This window comes from Oncorhynchus tshawytscha, linkage group LG23 (assembly GCF_018296145.1).
Source record: "Oncorhynchus tshawytscha isolate Ot180627B linkage group LG23, Otsh_v2.0, whole genome shotgun sequence".
Lineage (NCBI taxonomy): Eukaryota > Metazoa > Chordata > Actinopteri > Salmoniformes > Salmonidae > Oncorhynchus > Oncorhynchus tshawytscha.
Window position 1 is genome coordinate 9743664 of NC_056451.1, and position 27945 is coordinate 9771608.

The following is a 27945-nucleotide window of genomic DNA, read 5'->3' on the forward strand; positions in this document are numbered from 1 at the left end:
AGCCTCAATTCGTCGGGGCACGGCCTACAAGGTGTTGAAAGCTTTCCACTGGGATGCTGGCCCATGTTGACTCGAATGCTTCTCACAGTTGTGTCAAGTTGGCTGGATGTCCTTTGGGTGGTGGACAATTCTTGATACACACGGGAAACTGTTGTGAAAAATCCCGAGTGTTGCAGTTCTTGACACACTCAAGCCGGTGTGCCTGGCACCTACTACCGTACCCTGTTCAAAGGCACTTTGTCTTGCCCATTCACCCTCTGAATGGTTCACATACACAATCCATGTTTCAATGGTCTCAAGGCTTAAAAAAATCCTTCTCCTCCCCTTCATCTACACTGATTGAAGTGGATTGAACAGTTGACGTCAATAAGGGATCATAGCTTTCACCTGGATTCACTTGTTCAGTCTATGTCATGGAAAAAGCAGGTATTCTTAATGTTTTGTACACTCAGTCTATTCACCTGGATTTTAAGATATTTGTATACACTATATTTACAATTTTAAATGTTAATATATTTCAGATTATATGTATTCAAATATATGGATAATCATAGTAAAATAAACCCATTGTTTTTCACTGAATTTGTGTATCATGTTGTGTTCAATCAGACTAATAATTAACATAATTTCATGTAAACACCCTCATATACCCTGAAATACGACAAAACACTTCATTATACTTTGAATGGGTATTTTATGACAGACAATATGTGGTATCATAACCATGTCCAAAGGGACATGCATGTCACACAGAGCTGTTTTAACCACTAGATGTCACCATCAGTTAATGACACCTAAGGGATTCTGTTATCACAGTTTCTCAATCGCGTCGGCTAATTCTTTGAAACAGTCTTAACATTCTCTAAACTGTAAGTGCAATTGTCACAACAGTTTTATGGAACATCACAACTCTATTGCATGTCTGCAAAATGTAGTAACTCACCCAAAACATTTAATTAATGCTTCAAAACCATAGTTAGTGTCAATAAATTGTCCAATGCCACCAAAATGAAACGGGTTTTTTTGTTCATCGTGTGAGCCCTATTGGTCAAAAATGTTTAGCTGTTTTTTCACCATGGCAGTCAACCCTGGAAATGTTTGTTATATACAAATGGCAGTTTTGTTCTACTTTTTTTGTTGACACCGACTGCTTACTGTACTATACAAGAATGTCCGTTTTGTCTAGCGGAATGCTATTGTGTATCACACTGAGCTTTTTAGAGACCGATTTCAACAGTAGGTCGAAGTTTACTGGGGAAAGTCAATGCTGTAGTACACAGAAAAAGGATATGCACATATGTATACAGTACACTTATTTTTGTAGCAATGTGTTACATGTAAATAGAAATGCACATTTCCATGTCCATTTTGACATTGTAAAGTCATATATAGTGAACAGAAAATTTGCCACAAAATGACATCCATGCAACAACAAAAAAATGTAAAAACCCGCAACATTCTAAAAAAATAAATAATAATAATTGTACCTCATAGTACGTACCACTACAAGTTCGTTCCCATCTTCTTGGTGGACAGTTATCTACATGTGTGGCTCAACCATCCCCTGCAATGTCCTCACAAGCAGCATTCATGGCATCTAACCTTGTGCCAGATAGTTATACACTTTCCACCTCCATGCTGAACATGGAGGACATTGCATTGGATTCAGGAATGGGGAGGATGGTGGAAGGAACTCCATTGTTATTATTTCATGCGCAGCAGACCATTCCCAAACACTGTTGGGTCGGTGGAAGCTGACATTGTCCCACACAATTACAGAATTTGCCAAATACAGTCTAACTCTTTCGTGTTCTGGCATTAGGTCTCTGTAAAGTGTGTTTAGGAAGGGTGTTATAGAGCACAATGTGTGGAATGTGTGCTCATTCTCAGAAATGGCATCACACGTAATTACCACGTTGGCCTGGTGTGCCAATTCTAGCTCGGTGCCCAATGAGATTGTGGCCACGTCTCCTGCCTTTAGCCAGATTGAACCCAACCTCGGCCACAAAAACAAGAATGTGAGTCATTTCATGTCCTTCCAGCTCCATTATTCTCTACATAGTAACACAAAAACAAAATATAAACTTATGCTATGTAAAACTATTCTAGAATCAGACAGTTTAGTAAAGTATAAATGTTTTCTGTTCTTATGAGTACCTACAACTTCAAGAAGTATATACAGGCATCATTAAAGTACAGTAAACCTCCCTGAACATTATACCTTGTGCACACCAATGGTTTACCTGGACATAGTTGTAATGAATACTCAGGGAGAACAAGGTGTAGATTCACACGCAGAGCGCGGCAGATGTTTATTAAGCCGTTGCAGAAGGCAGGAATCGTGGTCACATGCAGGCAATGGTCAAACACGGGTAGGCAGTCAAAAAACAAACAATACCTCAACCATACAAACAGAAAGAACTGAACTGAATAGGGAGCTGATGAGACCAGGTGAGAAACGAACACAGGTGAAATCAATGAACAAAAATGAAAGACGGGGCTACGTTCCAGAACACAAAGAAACAGGGCTACGTTCCAGAACACAAACAAACAGGGCTACTTTCCAGAACACAAAGAAACAGGGCTACTTTCCAGAACACAAAGAAAAAGAACACAAGGTTGACTAACAAAAGGAAAGCAGAACTTGACAATACTGGTACCGCAGCTCCTTCACTATTCCTCTCAAATGGCAACTTGAAGAGTTGTTTCATAGTCATTTGATTTTTTTTATTCTCCAAAACTCTGTCTATAATGGAAATGCTGACAGAATTGATATTTGCAAAGATATTGTTGTCATTTATGATTGCACTTTGGATCTCTCTTAGCCTGATGGAATTGTTGGCTATGACCATGTTGCAAATGTCTTGTTCTTGCTGATGACTGCTGCTCTGCCACCAGCATGAGGCCATTGTGCAGTCCGAAATATGACATGTAGAATTCACAAATATATAATGTTACAGATAGTACATTGTATTCAAATTGTGCTGTATTACTGTGTATTCCTCATACTTATCTTACGGTACATTGTGATTTTCAGACTTGCATTTACCTTTACAATAGTTGCTGTATTGTTGTGAATGAAATGCTGTAACAAGAGTAAAGAAGGAGTACATATGTACCTGTTTTCCCTATGGAATGTTTGCACAATGGATGACTGTGGACCTGTTTACATTAGGCTGTACTCTCCGTCCAGCCTCTTCCATTGTAAGACTGTGGTTTATGACATGGTCCACAATGTGGCTCTGATTTCATCAGGGACTTTTATTCTTTGCCTTCTACCTCTTCCTCTATTATGTCTCCCCCTAACACCACCACCACGCATTCTTACACATCTTCTTATTTCTCCTCCACGAGCATGTAGCTGCTGTTCAGGGTTGTGATGTTTCTCCATGTTCAAAAATGGTAGTGATTGTGCTGTGGGCAAGCTCCATATATATGCTTCCAAACTTGATCGGTTGATTGGTAAGATTGTGATTCCTATTTCATTACTAGGTCACCTGGCAGGTAATTTGTCAATTTATCAGACATCACAAACATTCCATGGCATAGATATTTATGGAATATACATGTATGTCTGACAGATTTTGGTAATTGAATGGATCATTTTACATGTGATAGCTCACATGATGAAAGAATGTTTCGAAGTTGTGAAGAGTATGACAATTTCACTGAGAATCAACTCATCAGGTTTGATCAGCAAGCCATGTGCATGCAGTTATTGTGGAAATTGTAGACAATTGTACTTACTCTTTTGCACACGTGTGCCAAAACACATGCAATTTGCTTAAATGAATAAGAAATTCAAATCTGGTGTAAACAAGAAACGAACTGTTCAGAGATTTGAACTTAATGTTTTGAAAAAAAGAATTCTTGTTTGAGAATTGAGCCAAAGCGATTGAGAAAAATTGTAATCTAGAATTAAAAGTAATTTCAGTCCCATTACTAAGAGCCTCTGTGTCAATCATACAATATGCTTCCACTTCATAATCTATGGACCTATTAACCAATGGGTATTGGTGTCATTTCTTATCAAAAGGCAATACGAACTCAAAGATTGAGATCGCAATATGAGCTGAAAGTGAAAGGCAGACACACATGTTACACAACAGCCAGCTGCAAAGGGTCATGGGTCAAGCATATTGTATGATATGAGCTGAAAGTGAAAGGCAGACACACATGTCACACAACTGCCAGCTGCAAAGGGTCATGGGAAATGGCAATCTCATCTTGGGACAATAGTTTTATTATAAAAAATTGTTGTACCTTTATTTAACTAGGCAGTTAAGTTAAGAACAAATTATTATTTACAATGAGGTCCTACCCCGACCAAACCCGGACGACGCTGGGCCAATTGTGCGCTGCCCAATGGGACTCCCAATCCACATCTTTCTTTCTTTCTCTCTCTCGGAGGAGGACCTGAGCCCTAGGACCATGCCTCAGGACTACCTGGCTTGATGACTCCTTGCTGTCCCCAGTCCACCTGGTCGTGCTGCTGCTCCAGTTTCAGCTGTTCTGCCTAAAGCTATGGAACCCTGACCTGTTCACCGGACGTGCTACCTGTCCCAGACCTGCTGTTTTCAACTTTCTAGAGACAGCAGGAGTGGTTGAGAAACTTTGAATGATTGGCAATGAAAAGCCAACGGACTTTTACTCCTGAGGAACTGACCTGTTGCACCCTCGACAACCACTGTGATTATTATTATTTGACCCTGCTGGTCATCTATGAACATTTGAACATCTTGGCCATGTTCTGTTATAATCTCCACCCGGCACAGCCAGAAGAGAACTGGCCACCCCTCGTTGCCTGGTTCCTCTCTAGGTTTCTTCCTAGGTTCTGGCCTTTCTAGGGAGTTTTTCCTAGCTACCGTGCTTCTACACCTGCATTGCTTGCTGTTTGGGGTTTTAGGCTGGGTTTCTGTACAGCACTTTGAGATATCAGCTGATGTAAGAAGGGCTTTATAAATCAATTTGATTTGATTTGATTTTGAATGTGATACAGACAGGATGTTTGTGGGACAAACACATTTTCTCATGCACATACAGTATTTCAGCTCAGATGTTTACAGCCCCATCCACCCACACACCTGACTGACTGAAAACCTATGATGCTTTCGAGGAGGAGGAAGAAAGTCAGTAGGGGAATCCCCAGGCATGGCATATGTGGGCCATCTCACCTGACACAGCAGGAGAAAAAAACACAAAAGGGAATTTCCCTTGTTTTGGTCTGAAGTTATTGGGGAGGCACTTTGTTTCACAGTTTCTGGTGCAAAGCTGCTCAAGAACAGATGTAGGGCTTTAATTCAATCTGCATTGCAGAAGTTCAGCGTTACAGAGTGATTGAAATTTAAAGGCACTGTTCCCGCTTTAGCAGAGACTGCATTCACTGTAAACACTGCAAATGTCGGGTCAATCTGAAAGGACCTTTACATGTCTATCGCGGAGTCTGTAACGCTTCAAATGTATAGAATGAATAGAGCCCTTAGTGTTCATTTACTGCTAAATTCAAAACCTATTTACCCTCAACCACATGATATGTCCAGTTAGATATGTCCAGACCCCCAGTCCCCGTCTCCCCGTCTCCCCGTCTCCCCGTCCCCTCCAAACTGTACAATTAAATATAATCAAACTTTGAGAAGATTTGGAATTTATTAGTTGATTCAAGCACACTGAATAGGTGACAAATAAAATACAACACAATCACATTTAAATAAACATTAGTACATCAGTACATTAAATTAAATAACTTAATATTGTAGTACTGTATTCTGATAGGCCTAGTATAGGCTACTGCTAGACTTATGTGAATCAAGATAACTTATACTACAGTACAACACAGTAGCCTATTGTATTTTCATATAAATAGTAAATATAATTTTTTAAGTTAATATAAATAACCGGAAGTCATAATATTATTTGGTGCAAAGTCTACAATAGAGAGAATGGACAATCATGTGTGGACAAACAATAATAATTTCTCAAACTGTTGCAGTTTACAAAAATAACCATTAAGATTAGACCAATCTCCTTTGAGATGGCTCAGTTACCATAAATTTGCAACACTAAAATAAGAGTTTTAACATAAAACTGTTTTAACAAATATTCATCTCTGGCCTGCCTCTCTCTCATCACAGTGCAAACACACCAAAGAAGTTCTTGCCCTGCTCAGGCTCCACGTCGGTCAGTCGATTGGTCTCAGTCCACAGTTTGTCCCCTTCATTCAGCTGAAACACCGCACCAAGGTAAACTGCATTGTACCAGCCTTCGCCAATTTTGGACTCAGCATCACCGTAGTTTCGTTGACAAACTGACCTTACCCCGCTAAGAAGATTAGCATTAACCCCGATGGAGTCCGAATAGCGCCAAATAATGTGACTCAGAGGAGTGGTATGCTCGCCCGGGCCATTGCACTTGACCCTAAACGAAGCCTGGCTGTAAACGAAGAAGAGCCCAGTGTGTGGGATGAGGATTTGGTTCCCCTGAAGCTCGAACCCGCCCTGGGAAAAAGCCTGGCCGTCATCCTTTCTCCACTGCACGGTGTCAGCGGTAAGATTAGGATTGTATTCACCTAGCAGTAGAGGGAAGACAGTTTCATTGTTACAACTTTGAGGCCCCGGGATCCAACTGGTAGCTATTTCTTCTTACAAAACTCTTATTAATTTGCTCTGGTGGCAACAAGAGAAAAGCTAATGATTAAGCAACCTCTTTGCTTCCTTCTGTTATGATTTCGTTTTTGTCAATGGGAATGTTTGAAAAAAATCCCAGGGCTTCTCCAATAGAAACACTTACTAGCCCACTAGACACCGTTTCAAACCTTAAACCTTATTTTTGAATGGGGATGTTTAAAAATAGTCCCCTAGCTTCTACAATGGAAAGACACTAAGACATGCTAGCCCACGAGACATTTGCTAACCTTCAACAGACACAGTCAAGGCTGGCTGCAAAAGGCTATAGGTCACTCACCCTCTAAATGGATGGCTGCTTTTGCATTGCCGGCAATCTGCTTCAATGTATGGTGGGTATCTGAGGGAGAGAAACATACTAGCCATAAATAACACAAGTAAAAGCCATGACGTCGCCTACAACCGAAACCTTTGATTAAAGCAATTATAGTGAGAAGCAATTCAATGAAAAGGGGCATCTGTCAATCAAATAATCACCTTTTGCACCAATGAGTATCTCCAGTTGAGGCTCCATTTTGCCCTGCATCTGTGAAATCAACCAAGAGGATGTTAGTTGGTTGCACGGTCCTCTACTTCAGAAATGTGGTAAATATTGGCCCCATTAGAGTGCCTTACCGTTGCCAGTCTTCCATGCTGACACCATGCAAAGAGTAGGGCTGCTGCCGCACATAGAACTGCTATTAAGAGGACCCCACACAGCCTCCATAGCCAACCTCTGGAGGCCTTTCCCTCAGCGACAGCTGTCACCGTTGTGTTGTACACAGGGCCCCTCTCCATGTCTTCAGGTGTCATCGCATACCCTTCCATACTGCTGTTGAACGAGGTTCAAACTCTTGGCTCTTGGTGGCAGTGAAAAAGTCTAGCGACTGAATATTTGCCCGAATATCTCCTAAATATCTTTTTTTGTTTTGACAGAGTTGTAGCTTGATAGGTGTCCTGTGTTTTGCTCGTTTGTTAGAATGGACTTCTGCCAGAAGCCCTGTCGTTTTTATGCTCGGCCTGCTACTAGCACAAAAGGGGAAACTCCAGTGATGTCACCCAGTGAGTGGAGACATAGCAGAGTAGCAGCAGAAAACTGGCTGTGGAGAGATGGTTATGGTTCAAAGGAAAATAAAATCCACAGACCAGCTCCACCAAACTGGGATTCCAATGGGTAGGTGTGGTTGCAGGATGGGGTTAAGGCAAAACAGGACGTGCAACTTGAACGTGAATTACTTGTGCAACGATGTAGTTTTTTCTATTTGGTAACCAGAATGTACGGCAACTTCTCAGCTATATACTGAAACTGCATTTACATAAAACAAGGAATTCTCAATAAGTCACCCGTATAATTATGTAATTACACAATGAGTTTGAATAAACTCCGTGGTATCTTTGCTACTTAATGTAAAGTGTAGCAAAGCCACTTACAGTATCTTGACTTGAACTTTAGTTTGTGATTTCTATTCAGTCTCATTCACCAGCTGTTTGTAATACTATATGTCTAGTAATTGTCATACATTTCAAATAGTAAACAATGAAAATATTTATTGATTACATAGAACTTGTTGCACTGAAGTTGTTAATAACTGGATGTAAATGAAATGCTTCTACAGCTACACAATCACAATACATTTGAGGGTATACAAGGACAGGCTCAGGAGAAACAAAAAAGACTTGTAAATATCCCTCTTTTTGTTTCGGAACTGGTTTCGTACATAAACCTTTCCAAACCTCTAAACAGGTTTTTGACTTCTCTTTATTGACCCAATCTGGCTTCCTTATTTCGCTGCCCTCCCTGACTGGTTGAGCGAGTTCGGAGCAGAACGCGGTTTATTTGTGGGATTTCCATCACCCATACACTACCTGATCTGAGTTTTGTTTGCATATTGTTTCATCTAATTTCTGTTTCTGTTCAATCAGTTATCAATTAGTGATGAAACAAGCACTGTATAGCTTCCAAACATGGTTAAAACGATCATTTTGATCGTATTTGCATCCATAGCTCTGTCTATGAATGTGAGAGTGGTTATACTTAAGTTTGAATTCTCTGTTGTTTCTTTCTTTCTTCTTTAGTCATGTTTTGTTGTTGTAAGGGGTATTGAGGCTTTTGATAAATGCACTTTAAATAAACTGTGATTTGATGATTTACATTTCGCCAGTCCCAGTCCTTGGCTGCCTACCAAAACAAGTAGCTGGGGTGACCAGACCGAGCCGCAGACTGCAGTTTCAATGTAGTGTATCAGGGCAATGTATCACCGCTCATAAAGGTAGCTTGGAGTATTGTCCCGTAACACTGTTTCACATGCACTGTGTCACTGTTTCCTTACGTATTCTTATGTGCAAATACAAGCAATATAGGTATGACCGTCAGGGAAGTATGGAGTATTTCACAATGTTTTATGTATAGTCATTCAGTCGTTATACTGATAAATCTCTCAGATTGATTGATTTATTCCTACGTTAGTGTGTAGCAATGTTTCCAAGACTATTACTACCTGCAAAATACACGCCAACCGCAAGATCTTGGAAAGAGCAGGGAAGCAATAGGTAAAACTTCAGTGGTGAGCTGAAATATAACACAGGAACCTCTCATACTGAATTCTATTGAGGAAAGAAAGACCTTTTCATTGTGAGGAACTTAAGTATTGTGATAAAGGGAGGAAACATCTACCTGAGACTTCATATTGCAATGCCCTTCTTTCTGATGTGCCCTTGAGCATGAAATTGAACCCCAATTGCTCTGAATAAGCATGACTGAAATGTTAAAAGCCTTCCATCACCCTTTAAGTAATGATACATCTGGCCCTATATTGGATTCACCTATCTGTAACTGATAGGGTTCAAAGCTGGGTCTCCCACCAGAACAGTGCATTAGCCTTACTCGTCTAGGCATTGGCTTGGGGTCACAGGGTTCAAGTCTCAGGCAAGTTTAGGTCTCATCAGGGCTCATCCTCCTGTTGACCTTATTCACAGAACCAACGGGATATTTCACGTCCAGCCAAGTTACCTCAGGGATTACTTCTAAAAACAGAGAAGCAGGCTTTTTCTAGGTTTTTGAACCAGGTACCTGTTTATGTTCTAAGAAGGTAGCGACACACCCTTAGAGGTGTAAGGTGGGTGATTCATTCTCCCATTGTCTGAAAGAACAATTGGATCATTGTTGGTATTACCTGTACATGACCTGAGGCTGTACATGACCTTTTACCTAGTTAATGTATCCTTGCTGCCGCCCACAGGATAGTGTCCACTCCAGGCATATCGAGGTTTTCCTGTCCAGTGATCAATAGGTCTGTACATTTGATGAATTGCTTATGTTACTGTTTGTCTCATGGACATCACCATTTCTTGTGCATTTGTAACTTGACATGGATTCATATACTGGAAATAGAGTATTGCTGACAGAAAATATATATTTCACTTCTGATCTTAATTTGAGATCTGCTTCCGAAAATTTAACCTGAAGTTCTATTTGTGTGATCTCTCTCCCAGTTCCTACACTCTTTGCCACCTGCTTCCACCTTCCTGATAAAGCAATTTGAAAAAAAAATCCTAATTCTGAAAACATTTTTGTAGTCAAATGCAGATCATCTCATGAGGTAAGGAGAAAGAAAATAAATTGTGACCCACACACTCAAATATTCCAACATACTGTATAATGTGACCTTGTTGTATACACAAACAGTCAAGCACCCTGGCTAGCAGTTAGCACAGTACATTAAGTAGTTGTAGTGGATCATAGTGTCAGTGACTTGCAATCAAGGTAGGTAGGGTAGGTAGGGTAGGCAGGGTAGATAGGGTTGGTAGGGTAGGCAGGGTTGGCAGTTCTTTCTCTGTGATAATCTAATGAAAAAAAAGCTGCTATGAAAAGCACCCCAAAAAATACAATGATATCAACAACAACAAAAATATATCTAATGTTTTTTCTCAATGATTCGGGTGGTTGTTATGCTCAAAATCTCAAAATGTGCTACGACTACATAAAAACATCAGGAAAGACGCTAGATTGTGCATGCCTTCCTTCCCATCCATTGAATTCCATTCAAATCGTTGACGAGCGCGGCCGTTCTTGACTCCAGTCACTGTTGATGGACAGGGTCAGCATAGGCCTCGCTGGGTTTTTTTTCATCCCTTTTTCTCCCCAATTTCGTGATATCCAATTGATAGTTCCAGTCTTGTCTCAGCGCTGCAACTCCTGTACGGACTCGGGAGAGGCGAAGGTCGAGAGCCGTGCGTCCTCTGAAACACGATCTTGCCAAGACGCACTTCTTGACACCCGGAAGCCAGCCGCACCAATGTGTCGGAGGAAACACCGTACAGCTGGCGACCATAGTCAGCGTGCATGCACCCAGCCCGCCACAAGGAGTAGCTAGAGCGTGACGGGACAAGGACATCCCGGCCGGCCAAACCCTCCCTTAACCCAGACGACGCTGGGCCACTCATGGGGCACAATAGCCTATGTCACTCTGGTTGTTGGAGCCATCTTTTGTTTGGTGGACTTGGCCTTAATAAAGGTTTACTTGTGAGTAAATGTGGCTTTGATAATAGCCCGTGAATACCCAGCCACTGACCTCACCGCACGCCACTATACTGTGTCTCGTGGTCCTCACATGATTGAAGGCTCATCATCTGTATTTGTCACGTAGTTCATTCATAGGATCTGTCTGTAGATAAATGAATGTTAACTACTCGGAATGTAACTGTACTTAAGGATGGCTGAGAAAAGCAGGAAGTAGGTCCTGAAAACAGGAGATGAAATTAAAAATGCTCAGGAGGGAAACCACAACAGTAAGGAAGTGATAATCAACTATTGCTTTGATTCTTACGACAGAAGAAGCAAATATCCCTGTATTGCAGATCAGCAAGGACATCCCTTTATTTCATCACCAAATCTGATTGAAAGGATTTCATCAAACAGGAGGGATGGAGGTAGATTTAGTTCATTTCAGACGATGGTGAGTATCCTCCTGCGCTTTAGAACATGGATGAAATGAGAGCTTTCCTAAAGGGAACATTTTGAATGTTGCCAGAACATCCTGTAGAAAATGTTTGCATAAAGACCAGTAAGGGACTTAAAGACCAGTGTAGTGGCAGTAGTCCAGACGGGAGATGGCAAGTGCCTGGATTAGGACCTGCGCCGCTTCCTGCGTGAGGTAGGGTTGTACTCTACAGATGTTGTAGAGAATGAACTTGCAGGAGCGAGTCACTGCTTTGATGTTTGCAGAGAACGGCAGGGTTGTCCAGGGTCACGCCAAGGTTCTTTGCACTCTGAGAGAGGGACTCTGTGAATGTCCTCAGGACGTCCCTTGTTACCCGGGGTTACCGTATAGTCCAGGACAGGATTAAAATCTACACCGTTTCTAAGTGGCATACAGTAGCATAAACTGTACAAATGCCAAATCACTCTATACATGTACATTTGCCATTTTAGTAATTTAGCAGCCGCTCTTATCCAGAGCTATTTACAGTTAGCGTATTCATCTTCAAATACAGTAGCTAGTGGGAGAACCACATATCTCAGTCATAGTAAGTACATTTTTCCTCAGTGAAGTATCATTCAGCAAAGTCATTGACAGTAGGCAGGAAAAAGTCAAGTGGAAGTGTTACTGTAGTTCCGGGGGGGGGGGGATTATTTAAGAGACTCTTTGAAGATGTAGGGTTTCAGTGGTTTTTGGAAGATGGGCAGCGATTCTGCTGTCCTAGCTTCAGGGGGAAACTGGTTCTACCATTGGGGTGCAAAGACAGAAGAGTTTGACTGGGCTGAGCTACCCTTCCGTAGGCCAAGAGACCAGAGGTGACAGAATGGAGTACTCAGGTTGGGGTGTAGGGTTTGAGCACAGCCTGAAAGTAGGGAGGGGCAGTTCCATTTGCTGCTCCGTAGGCAAGTACCATGGTCTTGAAGTGGACGTGAGCTTCGACTGGAAGCCAGTGAAGTGTGCGGAGGAATGGGCTGACATGGGAGAACTTGGGAAGGTTGAACACCAGTCGGGCTGCGGAATTCTGGATAAGTTGCAGTAGTGTGATGGCACAAGTGAAGAGCCCAGCCAATTGCAAGTGCCTGGATTAGTTCCTGCTCCGCTTCCTGTGTGAGGTAGCGTCATACTCTATGGATGTTGTAGAGAATGAACTTGCAGGAGCAAGTCACTGCTTTCATGTTTGCAGAGAATGACAGGGTGTTGTCCAGGGTCTCGCCAAGGTTCTTTGCACTCTGAGGGAGAGACTGTGAAGTTGTCAACCGTGATGGAGAGGCCCTGTAGCGGCCAGACCTTCCCCGGGAGGAAGAGCAACTCCGTCTTGATGAGGTTGAGCTTGAGGTGGTGGGCCGACATCCAGGCTGAGATATCTGCCAGGCACGCAGAGATGTGTCTACACTTGGGTGTCAGAAGTGGGAGAAAAATAGTTGAGTGTCATCTGCATAGCAATGATAGGAAACAGTACGGTGCGTGGGTAAAATCACTGGGAAAGCCAAGCCAGAAATTTTTTACATATTACAACCTACGTGTTGTGATAATTGTGTTGTTTGCTCTGTAACCTGTTAGTTCATATACCTTGGGACCGTGATATACAGTGCACTCAGAAAATATTCAGACACCTTGACTTTTTCCACATGTTACAACCTTAATCTAAAATGGATTAAATCGCTCCCCCCCCGTCATCAATCTACACACAATACCCCATAATGACAAAGCAAAAACAGGTTTTTTGAAAATGTTGCTAATTTATTACAAATAAAAAACGTATATATAACATTTACATAAGTATTCAGAACGTATACTCAGTACTTTGTTGAAGCACCTTAGGCAGAGATAACTGCCTCGAGTCTTCTTGGATATAACGCTACAAGCTTGGCACACCTGTATTTGGGGAGTTTCTCCCAATATTCTCTGCAGATCCTCTCAAGCTCTGTCAGGTTCGATGGGGAGGGTCGCTGCACAGCTATTTTCAGGTCTCTCCAGAGATGTTTGATCGGGTTCAAGCCCCGGCTCTGGCTGGGCCACTCAAGGACATTCAGAGACTTGTCCCGAAGCCACTCCTGCGTTGTCTTGGCTGTGTGCTTAGGGTCATTGTCCTGTTGGAAGGTGAACCTTCACCCCAGTCTGAGGTCCTGAGCGCACTGGAGCAGGTTTTCTTCAAGGATCTCTCTGTACTTGGCTCCGTTCATCTTACTCTTGATCCTGACTAGTCTCCCAGTCCCTGCCGCTGAAAAACACCCCCACAGCATGATGCTGCCAACATCATAGTTCACCGTAGGGATGGTACGAGATAGTTAAATCCTGGTTTCATCAGACCAGAGAATCTTATTTCTCATGGTCTGAGAGTCATTTTAGTGCCTTTTGGCAATTCCAAACGCCATGTGCCTTATACTGAGGAGTGGCTTCCATCTGGCCACGCAAGGCCTGATTGGTGGAGTGCTGCAGAAATGGTTGTCCTTCTGAAGGTTCTCACATCTCCAAAAAGCAACTCTGGAGCTCTGTCAGAGTGACCAAAGGCTCTTCTCCCGATTGCTCAGTTTGGCCGGGCGACCAGCTATAGGAAGAGTCTTGGTGGTTCCAAACTTTTTCCATTTAAGAATGATGAGGACACTGTGCTCTTGGGGACGTTCAATGCTGCAGACATTTTTTGGTACCCTCCCCTGTGCCTTGACACAATCCTGTCTCGGAGCTCTACAGACAATTCCTTCAACCTCATGTCAACTGTGGGACCTTATATAGACAGGTGTGTGCCTTTCCAAATCATGTTCAATCAATTTAATTTACCACAGGTGGACTCCAATCAAGTTGTAGAAACATCTCAAGGATGATCAATGGAAACAGGACGCACCTGAGCTCAATTTCGAGTCTCATAGCAAAGGGTCTGAATACTTATGTAAATAAGGTATCTGTTTTTATTTTTATAAATATGCAAAAATGTCCAAAAACCTGTTTTCGCTTTGTCATTCTGAGGTGTTATGCATAGATTGATGAGGAAAGCAATTCATTTAATACATTTTAGACTAATGTGGAAATACGGAAGGGGTCTGAATACCTTCCGAATACACTGTATAGGCCTAAGAACAAGAAAATAAGGAGAAACAGGGGCAGAGTAAATTCAACCCCACCTTTGTTTTAATCACAAAACCGGAGAACAACCTCTGTCTGGTGAAGTCCAGAAAGCATATGATGTGGCTGTCCGTGGTCTGATGTCCGAACCAACTTGCCAAAACTATAGTTTGTTAATTAACAAGACATTTGTGGAGTGGTTGAAAAACGAGTTTTAATGACTCCAACCTAAGTGTATGAGTAGACCTTACAGTGAAATGCTTACTTACGAGCCCCTAACCAACAATGCAGTTAAAATACGGATAAGAATAAGAAAAAAAAGTAAGAAGTAATTAAAGAGCAGCAGTAAAATAACAATAGCGAGACTATATACAGGGGGGGTACCGGTACAGGATCAATGTGCGGTGGCACCGGTTAGTTGAGGTAATATGTACATATATAGTTGAAGTCAGAAGTTTCGATACACTTTCGATACAATTTCTTGTCAACAAACTATAGTTTTGGCAAGTCGGTTAGGACATCTCCTTTGTGCATGACACAAGTCATTTTTCCAACAATTGTTTACAGACAGATTATTTCACTTACAATTCACTGCATCACAATTCCAGTGGGTCAGAAGTTTACATACACTAAATTGACTGTGCCTTTAAACAGCTTGGAAAATTCCAGAAAATTATGTCATGGTTTTAGAAGCTTCTGATAGGATAATTGACATAATTTGAGTCAAGTGGATGAGTACCTGTGGATGTATTTCAAAACCTACCTTCTAACTTAGTGCCTCTTTGCTTGACATCATGGGAAAATCAAAAGAAATCAGCCAAGACCACAGAAAAAAAAATTGTAGACCTCCACAAGTCTGGTTCATCCTTGGGAGCAATTTCCAAATTCCTGAAGGTACCACGTTCATCTGTACAAACAATAGTACGCAAGTATAAACACCATGAGACAACGCAGCCGTCATACCGCTCAGGAAGGAGACACTTTCTGTCTCCTAGAGATTAATGTACTTTGGTGTGAAAATTGCAAATCAATCCCAGAACAACAGCAAAGGACCTTGTGAAGATGCTGGAGGAAACAGGTACAAAATAATCTATATCCACAGTAAAAACTAGTCCTATATCGACATAACCTGAAAGGCCGCTCAGCAAGGAAGAAGCCCCTGCTAAAAAAAACACCATAAAAAAGCCAGACTACGGTTTGCAACTGCACATGGGGACAAAGATCGTACTTTTTGGAGAAATGTCCTCTGGTCTGATGAAACAAAAATATAACTGTTTGGCCATAATGACCATCGTTATGTTTGGAGGAAAAAGGGGGAGACTTGCAAGCCGATGAACACCATCCCAACCGTGAAGTATGGGGGTGGTAGCATCATGTTGGGGTGCTTTGCTGCAGGAGGGACTGGTGCACTTCACAAAATAGATGGCATCATGAGGACAGAAAATGATGTGGATATATTGAAGCAACATCTCAAGACAGCAGGAAGTTAGAGCTTGGTGTCGCGACTTCCGCCGAAGTCGGCTCCTCTCCTTGTTCGGGCGGCGTTCGGTGATCGACGTCACCGGCTTTCTAGCCATCGCCGCTCCATTTTTCATATTCCCATTTGTTTTGTCTTGTTCCATACACACCTGGTTTTCATTCCCTAATCACACTGAATGTATTTAGTCCTCTGTTCCCCTCCACATCTTTGTGTGAAATTGTTTTGATGTTATTTGGGTATTTTTACACGCCAGACATTTGTTCGTTCTGTGTTTTTGGCACGTTTTAGGTACTTATGTGCTTTCTTTTGGACCGGAATAAAAAGTGCGCCTGTTAACTACACTTTGCTCTCCTGCACCTGACTTCACCTCCAGTGCACACCCATAACACTTGGTCGCAAATGGGTCTTCCAAATGAACAATGACCCCAAGCATACTTCCAAAGTTATGGCAAAATGGCTTATAAGGACAATAAAGTAAAGGAATTGGAGTGGCCATCACAAAGCCCTGACCTCAATCCCATAGAACATTTGTGGGCAGAACTAAAAAAGCGTGTGCGAGCAAGGAGGGCTACAAACCTGACTCAGTTACACCAGCTCTGTCAGGAGGAATGGGCCAAAATTCACCCAACTTATGTTGGGTGGGAAGCTTGTGGAAGGCTGCCCGAAACGTTTGACCCAAGTTAAACAATTTAAAGGCAATGCTACCAAATATTAATTGAGTGAAATAAAAGCTGAAATAAATCATTCACTCTACTATTATTCTAACATTTCACATTCTTCAAATAAAGTGGTGATTCTAATTGACATAAGACAGGGAATTTTTTACTAGGATTACATGTCAGGAATTGTGAAAAACTGAGTTTAAATGTATTTGGCTAAGGTGTATGTAAACTTCCGACTTCAACTGTAGGTAGAGTTATTAAATTGATGATAACAACAGAGAGTAGCAGCGGTGTAAAAGAGCGGGGCAATGCAAATAGTCTGGGTAGCCATTTGATTAGGTGTTCAGGATTCTTATGGCTTAGAAGCTGTTTAGAAGCCTCTTGGACGTAGACTTGGCGCACCGGTACTGCTTGCCGTGCGGTAGCAGAGAGAACAGTCTATGACTAGGGTGGCTGGAGTCTTTGACAATTTTTAGGGCCTTCCTCTAACACCACCTGGTGTAGAGGTCCTGGATGGCAGGGAGCTTGGCCCCAGTGATGTCTTTCGCACTCTGTAGTGCCTTGCGGTCGGAGGCCGAGCAGTTGCCATACCAGGCAGTGATGCAACCAGTGATGCTCTCGATGGTGCAGCTGTCGAACCTTTTGAGGATCTAAGGGCCCATGCCAAATCTTTTCAATCTTCTGAGGGGGAATAGGTTTTGTCATGCCCTCTTCACAACTGTCTTGGTGTGCTTGGACCATGTTAGTTTGTTGGTTATGTGGACACCAAGGAACTTGAAGCTCTCAACCTGCTCCACTACAGCCCCGTCGATGAGAATGGGGGTGCTCGGTCCTCTTTTTCCTGTAGTCCGCAATCATCTCCTTTGTCTTGATCACGTTGAGGGAGAGGTTGTTGTCCTGGCACCACACGGCAAGGTGACCTCCTCCCTATAGGCTGTCTCGTCGTTGTCGGTGATGAGGCCTACCACTGTTGTGTCATCGGCAAACTTAATGATGGTGTTGGAGTCGTGCCTGGCCGTGCAGTCATGAGTGAACAGGGAGTACAGGAGGGGGCTGAGCACCCACCCCTGAGGGGCCCCTGTGTTGAGGATCAGCGTGGCGGATGTGTTGTTACCTACCCTTACCACCTGGGGGAGGCCCATCAGGAAGTCCAGAATCCAGTTGCAGAGGGAGGTGTTTAGTCCCAGGGGCCTTCGCTTATTGATGTCCAGGTGGTAAAGGGCAGTGTGGAGTGCAATAGAGATTGCATCATCTGTGGATCTGTTGGGGCGGTATGCAAATTGGAGTAGGTCTAGGGTTTCTCGGATAATGGTGTTGATGTGTGCCATGACCAGCCTTTCAAAGCAGGGTAGCCTAGTGGTTTGAGTGGTGGACTAGTAACCCGAAGGTTGCAAGTTCAAACCCCCGAGCTGACAAGGTACAAATCTGTCATTCTGCCCCTGAACAGGCAGTTAACCCACTAGGCCGTCATTGAAAAAATAAGAATTTGTTCTTTACTGACTTGCCTAGTTAAATAAAGGTAAAATAAAAAATACATAAAAAGCACTTGGCTACAGATGTGAGTGCTACGGGCCGGTAGTCATTTAGGCAGGTTACCTTAGTGTTCTTGGTCACAGGCACTATGGTTGTCTATTTACAGACTCGGACAGGGAGAGGTTGAAAATGTCAGTGAAGACACTTGCCAGTTGGTCAGCGCATGCTCGCAGTACACATAATGGTAATCCGTCTGGCCCTGAGGCCTTGTGTGTGTTTGTGTGTGTGTTTGTGCAAGTAGAAAAAACATGTTGACACCCTACTTGTAGAGAAATGCCAATGGTATCCTTCTCTCTTTCATGTTGACGAAACAGTGTCACTCTCCCCATAGCTACATATTGACAGATCCTCTCCACGTCACTTGGTAGAAGCAGCCTGCCAGGTATTATGCAATTCTATAGTGTGCAGAGCCTGAGACGCCCAGCCCAGGCAGGGTTAAAGGAGATTGAATACAGTAGCGGATATGTGAATAAGTGTGTACAATTGCAGATTTCTGTGGAGAGACGACTAGAAGAACAGGAACTATGACTAATCTGAAACTGACAACTTTGTGGCTTCCTGTTTTGAGGGTTTTCAATTGCTAGTTCCTGTTTGATTCTCTTTGTACAATGAGCATCTAAAGTGTCAGTGCATTCCCACTGGGCACAGACTTCAGTTCAATGTTTAGTTTTTATTTACATTTGGTTGAGTTGTCAACTATCCTGAATTCAACGTGAAATCAACAAAACATTTCACCTTGTCATTTTATTTAGGTTAAAAGTTGGGAGATTATTTTTTCTCCAAATCCAATCATTTTTGTACTTTGATTAAACATCATCACATTGATTCAACCATGTTTATGCCCAGTTGGTTAGCTTTCGGCCAGTGATAACTCAGTACTGATGTGTGTTTCTGTTACATCAGTTTTCTAATGCTAATAGGTACAGGTATTTTCAGACCTAGTTTGCATGTCTCTGAATAAGCTGAGTCTGTGATAGTAGCAGAATCCACCACAAGAGTGACAGAGAAGGACATCTGCCTTTTCTCTGTAGTGCGGTAGCGCCACCATGTGGTAAGTGCTACCTCCCGTTTGGCTCAGTTGGTAGAGCATGGCGCTTGCAATACCAGGGTTGTGGGTTCAATTCCCACGGGGGACCAGTGGAGGAGAACGGGTGTCGCTCTTGAATGCTAAATTACATCAATATGAACAATGGATGTGAATAGTGGCATACTTAAACTGTAAGTAATTTTGGCATTTGATCTAGTAGAATTCACTCATCTTTCCAACTCTCGTGTTTGACAACAGCTGATAATTAGATCAATTGACGCGCTGCACCAAAATGAATAAACGGTGGAAGTCAAAGCAAGTCGCCCATTAGATGACACATTCGGAGTACTATTTTAGAATGATTCTTTATTTATTTTTGCATACTATTTAGTACAGTTGTATGGGTATTCAGACACGACCACTGTCTCCATATCAAATCTATTTACCATCTATAATATCTAGCATCGACTAATTCACATCATGATAGATACCATTAATATCACAAGAAATCACACACACACACACACACACACACACAAATAGATAGTTTGACAAAGTATTCTGTTATCTCATTGTGTAATCAAATCTGTTCAGCAAAACATACAATGCATATGCATAACAGTTACAGTTTCCACAAAATAAATTCAGTTTAGTAACTACCACACACTTTTTTAAAAACAATGTTTTAACAGCTTTTTGTTGGTTCAATCTTGAACTAAGTCTCAATACAAATGTCTGTTGGCTCAATATGGGGGGAGCTGATATGCCCCCCAGTGGGTATTCTCTACCCCATACCTAAAACTATTATTCTTGGATGTTATCTCAAGGCTGAGACTGTTACCTTGTTGGAGCTTAACCATCCTGGACATGAATACAGTGCCTTCTTTCTCTCCGTGATACACGGCTTCACTCAGTCTCCTTCGCTGGGTCTGATTCTGAATGCCATTTTTGAACAGAGTCACCTTCCTCTTCTCCTCTCCCCCGGTCTGTCTAGTGAAGGTGACCTGGACATAGATGTAGTAGAAGCCTTCAGATGTGATGTAGACAGAGTTGTCGCGGAGGACGAGGGAGCAAGAGCCACAGGCATCATGGTCATTCTCCCAAGATAATGTTCCTACACATGAGACAGAAGGAATGAAAATAAAAGAGAATAAAATAAAATATTAAAACGCTTTACATCATATCAATGGGTTAATATACACTACATGACCAAACGTATGCGGACGCCTGCTCGTCGAACATCTCATTCCAAAATCATGGGCATTAATATGGAGTTGGTCCCCCCCTTTGCTGCTATAACAGCCTCCACTCTTCTGGGAAGGCTTTCCACTAGATGTTGGAACATTACTGCTGGGACTTGCTTCCAGTCAGCCACAAGAGCATTAGTGAGGTCGGGCACTGATGTTTGGCGATTAGACCTGGCTTGCAGTCGGCGTTTCAATTCATCCCAAAGGTGTTCGATGGGGTTGAGGTCAGGGCTCTGTGCATGCCAATCAAGTTCTTCCACACCAATCTCGACAAACCATTTCTGTATGGACCTCGCTTTGTGTACGTGGGCATTGTCATACTGAAACAGGCAGTTTGGAACTTGGAAGTGAGTGTTGCAACCAAGGACAGACAATTTGTACGCGCTACACGCTTCAGCACTCAGTGGTCCCGTTCTGTGAGCTTGTGTGGCCTACCACTTCGCGGCTGAACCGTTGTTGCTCCTAGACGTTTCCACTTCACAATAACAGCACTTACAGTTGATCGAGGCAGCTCTAGCAGGGCAGAAATGGAACTGACTTGTTGAAAAGGTGGCATCCTATGACGGTGCCATGTTGAAAGACACTGAGCTCTTCAGTAAGGCCATTCTACTGTCAATGTTTGACTATGGGAATTGCATGGCCGTGTGCTCTATTTTATACACCTGTCAGCAACGGTGTGGCTGAAATAGCCGAATCCATTCATTTTAAGGGGTGTCCATATACTTTTGTGTATGTAGTGTATGTTTGTGCATATATTTGAACAGACAGGTGGCAAAATATTGAATAACTACACTTTCAATACCCCTTTAAAAACTCTATATACAGTGCCTGCGGAAAGTACTCAGACCCCTTGACTTTTCCACATTTTGTTACGTTACAGCCTTATTCTAAAATATATTTTTTCCCCCTCAGCAAGATACACACAATACCCCATAATGACAAAGCAACAACAGATATCTACAAACAGATACCTTATTTACATAAGTATTCAGACCCTTTGCTATGAGACTCGAAATTGAGCTCAGGTGCATCCTGATCCATTGATCATCCTTGAGATGTTTCTACAACTTGATTGGAATCCACCTGTGGTAAATTAAATTGAATGGACATGATTTGGAAAGGCGCACACACACCTGTCTATATAAGGTCCCACAGTTGAAAGTGCATGTCAGAGCAAAAACCAAGCCATGAGGTCAAACGAATTGTCCATAGAGCTCCGAGACAGGATTGTGTTGAGGCACATATCTGGGGAAGGGTACCAACGATTTTCTGCAGCATTGAAGGTCCAAAAGAACACTGTGGCTTCCCATCATACTTAAATGGAAGAAGTTTGGAACCACCAAGACTCTTCCTAGAGCTGGTCGCCCAGCCAAACTGAGCAATCGGAGGAGAAGGGCCTTGATCAGGGAGGTGACCAAGAACCCAATGGTCCCTCTGACAGAGCTCTAGAGTTCCTCTGTGGAGATGGGAGAACCTTCCAGAAGGACAACCATCTCTGCAGCACTCCACCACATGACAGCCCGCTTGGAGTTTTCCAAAAGGCACCTAAAGATTCTCAGACCATGAGAAACAAGATTCTCTGGTCTGATGAAACCAAGATTGAACTCTTTGGCCTGAATTCCAAGCGTCACGTCTGGAGGAAACCTGGCACCATCCCTACGGTGAAGCATGGTGGTGGCAGCATCATGCTGTGGGGATGTGTTTCAGTGGCAGGAACTGGGAGACTAGTCAGGATCGAGGGAAAGATGAACGGCGCAAAGTACACAGAGATCCTTGATGAAAACCTGCTCCAGAGTGCTCAGGACCTCAGACTGGGGTGAAGGTTCACCTTCCAACAGGACAACGACCCTAAGCACACAGCCAAGACAACGCAGGAGTGGCTTCGGGACAAGTCTCTGAAGGTCCAGCCAGAGCCCGGACTTGAACCCGATCAAACATCTCTGGAGAGACCTGAAAATAGCTCTGCAGCAATGCTCCCCATCCAACCTGACAGAGCTTGAGAGGAACTGCAGAGAAGAATGGGAGAAACTCCCCAAATACAGGTGTGCCAAGCTTATAGCGTCATACCCAAGAAGACTTGATGCTGTAATCGCTGCCAAAGGTGCTTCAACAAAGTACTGAGTAAAGGGTCTGAATACTTATCTAAATGTGATGTTATTATTATTTTAAAAAAAAAACGTTTTGCTTTGTCATTATGGAGTATTGTGTGTTGATTGATGAGGGAATAAAACAATTGAATACATTTTTGAATAATGCTGTAGCATATTAAAATGTGGGAAAAAATAAGGGGTCGCACAACCCTAATGTATTTTCGATCCTTGTCACAGATGGGCTATTGCAGCAAACTAATTTTCTGATGAATAAAGATGCATAACATCTTGTTGATAAGAGACATACAATTACGTTGGACTGTGTCGTAATATGTTCTGCTCATGGTTAGTAAGCATGTTATATATCTTGGCCCTCCCAGCCCTGCCGGAGGGCAGCTCCCGCTAAGCCCAGTCCAAGCTCTTCTCTGTCCTGGCACCCCAATGGTGGACCCAGCTTCCCCCTGAAGCTAGGACATCCTGCCCATCTTCTGAAAACATCTGAAACCCTACCTCTTCAAACAGAAACCCTACCAGTGATATCTTCAAACCCGTCGACACCGGGTTCCACTCCTGTTAGCTAAAAACAAGAAGAAGTTGCTCCAGTGGGCACGCGATCACCACTTGACAATGAGGAGTGGAAAAACATTTTCTGGAACGTAACAGCGAGTTCAGTTTAATTGAGTGGCCTGCGCATTCCCCAGACCTCAACCCAATAGAGCCGTGATCTCCGTGATGAGATGGAACGGGCTGTTGGCAGCATGAATGTACCACCATCCAATCTACAGCCACTGCGTGACACCATTGCGTCAGCATGGACCAACATATCTGTGGAATGTTTCTGACACACCCCGAATAAGTCAGGCTGTTCTGGAGGCAAAGGGGGATCCGATCCGGTACTACATGGTGTACCTAATAAACTGACCATTGAGTGTATAGAAATATTAGGTGTATCACAACCATTGTGTCAAATGTGTTAGATCAGTTGTACAACCTGAGTGTGTACAGGGCCCTAGTCTTGTTTAGTGAACTGACAAGTTCAGACAGGCAGCAGAAGATCCAATGTTAACTCATGCGTTCCATGAATTTAGGATGCAAAAAGGAAACTGCAACAAGCATGGAATGTTAGGCCCAAAAGTCCTTACCTATAAACTAGGAAAGGAAGTGTTTAGCTTACCCATGGTCAGCTGGATATAGGAGGGACGGGGAGCTGGAAAGCAAAACAAAAGCCCATTAATTTTCCTGTTTTGATCCATCTAGTAACATTTACGTGTTACTCCCTGCTTGTGCAATCTTATAATGTCATTTTCTCCAGAAAATGCATCAATGACCTGAGTTATATTGCACACAGTGCAATGTTTAAACACTAGACATTCAGTGATAATCAGAAATGGAAATAGCAATGCTTTACTTACCCTTTGATGAATTCAATTGAGCCAAAAAACTGCCATCTGCAAAAGATAAATAATATTTAAAGTCATTGTCCTATATATATATATATATATATATATTTTTATCCCAGCCCCTGTCCCCACTGGAGGCTTTGTGACTTTTGGTAGGCCGTCATTTTAAATAAGAATTTCTTCTTAACTGACTTGCCTATTTAAATAAAGGTTCAATGAAAATAAATATACTGTTGTCGAATGTCTAATATGGGATAGGAATGATATTACAGGGCCTTGGTCAATATTATGACTTACAGAACAGAAAAAAACTATTAACGTCAGTATGTATAACCCAGTACAACTTACTTGTAGGATGCTGGTTTTCCTCCTTTGATTCAGGTAAATGACTCTTGGAGAGAGAAATTACATAGTGACACCTTGAAATCATCATCAGTCTACCCTTATGTATCATCATCATCACCATATCAGAGTCTAGCTATCACTGATGATAATTGGACATACCTTGTCAGAAGAGTTTATTTGCACTGTTGTAAGAACTGCGACCATAATCCCCATAGCGACTGTGAGAAACCCGCACCACACATGTAGCAGCAGGTAATTGGAGGTGTGCTGTTGGCTCTTCATCCTCTGGGAAACACACACGTACCACAAACCACTGAGAGCCGTCCCAATTCACTCCCTACCACTTCCCATCGGCCCTAATCCTTATCTAATCCAACGTTCGCAGATCTGAAGGGTCTAGAATAGATATAAAGCAGGTGGGTTGTAGATCTTCCACCATAGGCTACTGCTTGAGTCCGAGCACCTCAACATTAGGCTCCCTTCTGAATAACATTTAGTTTAGATTATACCCCACTCTGGGAGTTCACCTACATAGATTATTCCCCTCTTGAACCCTATGTGCAGTGAGGGTTGCTACTTTTATTGGCTCAAACAATAACATGTGATAAATGAACTCACTACCAGAGAAATACACTAAAATAATTTGTAGTAAACATGCAGAGAGTGGTATGTACTGTGTGACTGTGACAAGACATTACGGCTGTCACGCAGTGTACTCTGGTATGTTCAGTTGGACATGAATGCATCAGTCACAGTGACTAAGAATAGTCAAGATAATAATAATAATTTTTGGGGGGGTGCTTATATTTGTCCTGTTACACACTTGTACAATATACAAGTAATTGTGAAGGTATGCATAGTGAGTGAGAGAATGATCTGGCAATGATCAATGTGACCGCATTACCTGTCATATGGTATAGGACATGAGACTGGGTCCATCATATTGCCTATCAAAGTCTCATTATTGAAAATGCCACTAAATAGTCATACAACAACCACCGTTTTTGGACCAAATATGACTGTGGAGCCATTAGACTATTCCTGTGTGATGATAAAATCGGACACTACTGTTATCACCAAGTGATTTTACATTTGGTCACATTTTCCTCATCCAAACATCCTATAATTAAGTCTAAGATTAGGAATTTCACATGATGAGAAAGTATTGCAAATACAATGGTCCACTGTCCACAATTCTGTGTTACCACAATTTACATATACATCGTTAATAAATAAGTAGCTTTGATATGAATAAAATGAAACACATTGACCAGGATCTCAACTCACCTTGTGTGTCTTGTATTGTCCTTGTACAAACAAATCTGTCTGCTTCATACCATGCTGCATTTCAGAGACATGTTCTTTAGACAGGGTTTCCCCCCTTCCACTGGAGTTGTGGTTGGAAAGAAAGGAGGGAGTGAAAGCAAAGCATCATGGACTAAAACAACCACCTCAAAGTCTAGGTTGACTGTGGTCACATTGAATTAGCAACTGATGATGTCATATTCTTCTATGAAAATGTATTTTAGCCTGGTCCAGGATCTGTTTATGGTTATGCCTACTCCATTGTCAAGCCAGGCAGAAGTTGCCAAAGAGCAGTAACAGATTGTCACAAAGGCTATGATTTATTTGATTTCCCCACTGTGTTGAGAACATGTTTTTTTTTTATGTCAACAAAAAAATGAATTTAAACAATCAATAAAAGCAGGTATTTTATCCATTATTTTATGTAATACTGTAGATAGTGTTGTAAAGTAACTTTCTGACAGCACCCTTTTTGATAGCAACAAAACCTGTCATCCATATTGGCCAATTGTAGAAGTGCTCAGAAAGTGACTTTTTAGACCTGAATGCGAAAACATCAAATAGATAAAAGGTGAATATTATTATTAAAAGGTGATTTTATTAAATAGATAAAAGTTGACATATTTTTTTATACCCCACCATACCATGAGGCATCCATGTCTTCATCACTGGAAACGACAAATGGTTGAGACTGATATCATTTAAAAGCTTACAAACAGGGGTGTCAGCCTATTCAATCATTTCTTGCCATTTTCTAACCATATACAGTATGTCAATTATCAAAAAAAAAATCATATTCAGATAGATTATGTAAAATAGGGTCTAAACTACAACCTGAGGTTCTTGTGTTGTGCCCACCATCGGTTGAGACACAACATGCTCTTGAATACAGGGTGGGTGTCATGTTTTGGCTGATAAATGTACTAAAATGGGAATAAAATTACATTTTCAACTTTCAAATGGTGCAAAAAGATAGTCGAAAGTCCACACATCAGAGAATTAAAATTGTATTTGTCACATGCGCCGAATACAACAGCTGTAGAACTTACAGTGAAATGCCTCCTTACAAGCCCTTAACCAACAATGCAGTTAAGAAAAATACCAAAAAATGTTTTTATAAAAGTAACAAATAATTAAAGAGCAGCAGTAAAATAACAAAAGAGAGGCTATATACAGGGGGTACCGGTACCGAGTCAATGTGCGGGAGAACCGGTTAGTCGAGGTAATATGTACATGTAGGTAGAGTTATTAAAGTAGATAGTAACAGAGAGTAGCAGCAGTGTAAAAGGGGGGGGCAATGCAACCATTTGATTAGATGTTCAGGAGTCTTTTTGGCTTGGGGGTAGAAGCTGTTCAGAAGCCTCTTGGACTTAGACTTGGCACTCCGTTACCACTTGCCCTGCGGTAGCAGAGAGAACAGCCTATGACTAGGGTGGCTGGAGTCTTTGACAATTTTTAGGGCCTTCCTCTGACACTGCCTGGTATAGAGGTCCTGGATGGCAGGAAGCTTTTCCCCAGTGATGTACTGGGCCGTACACACTACCCTCTGTAGTGCCTTACAGTCGGAGGCCGAGCAGTTGCCAGACCAGGCAGTGATGCAACCAGTCAGGATGCTCTTGATGGTGCAGCTGTAGAACCTTGAGGATCTGAGGATCCATGGCAAATCTTTTCAGACTCCTGAGGGGGAATAGGTTTTGTCGTGCCCTCTTCACGACTGTATTGTTGTGCTTGGACCACGTTAGTTTGTTGGTGATGTGGACACCAAGGAACTTGAAGCTCTCAACCTGCTCCACTACAGCTCCATCAATGAGAATGGTGGCGTGCTTGGTTCTCCTTTTTCTTGTAGTCCACAATCATCTCCTTTGTCTTGAATGGGAATATGTTTTTTAAATGATACTGTCAATCTTCCATAGGAAACCTATTGAAATCATAGAACTATAGATAATAGAATAAAAATGTAAGTTTACATTCAACAGTAGGTGGACCGGTGACTATCTTTGTAGTAGTAATTAGAAGTAAAAATGTCAATTCAATTAAAATGTCAATGGTGTACCAGCTAAATTGCAGTGGTCTGAAGGGATATGTCCATTCTATGAATAATATTTCTATGATTGAAATGACACCCACCCTGTATTCAAGAGCATGTTGTGTCTCAACG

General features: G+C 42.2%; 2 protein-coding genes across 2 annotated transcripts; both read right to left on the reverse strand.

The window, feature by feature from the left end:
• Positions 1–5628: 5628 nt before the first annotated feature.
• LOC112230200 (tumor necrosis factor) lies at positions 5629–7858 on the reverse strand. Its single transcript, XM_024396390.2, has 4 exons — positions 7296–7858; positions 7158–7206; positions 6961–7020; positions 5629–6565 (listed from the first exon to the last, which is right to left on the reverse strand). Exons 1-4 carry the CDS (start codon positions 7485–7487, stop codon positions 6126–6128), a joined length of 741 nt encoding a protein of 246 aa, XP_024252158.1. The 5' UTR covers positions 7488–7858; the 3' UTR covers positions 5629–6125.
• An 11911-nt stretch (positions 7859–19769) lies between these two features.
• LOC112230173 lies at positions 19770–24764 on the reverse strand. Its single transcript, XM_024396371.2, has 5 exons — positions 24642–24764; positions 24486–24528; positions 24150–24185; positions 23912–23944; positions 19770–20514 (listed from the first exon to the last, which is right to left on the reverse strand). Exons 1-5 carry the CDS (start codon positions 24762–24764, stop codon positions 20144–20146), a joined length of 606 nt encoding a protein of 201 aa, XP_024252139.2. The 3' UTR covers positions 19770–20143.
• Positions 24765–27945: the final 3181 nt, after the last annotated feature.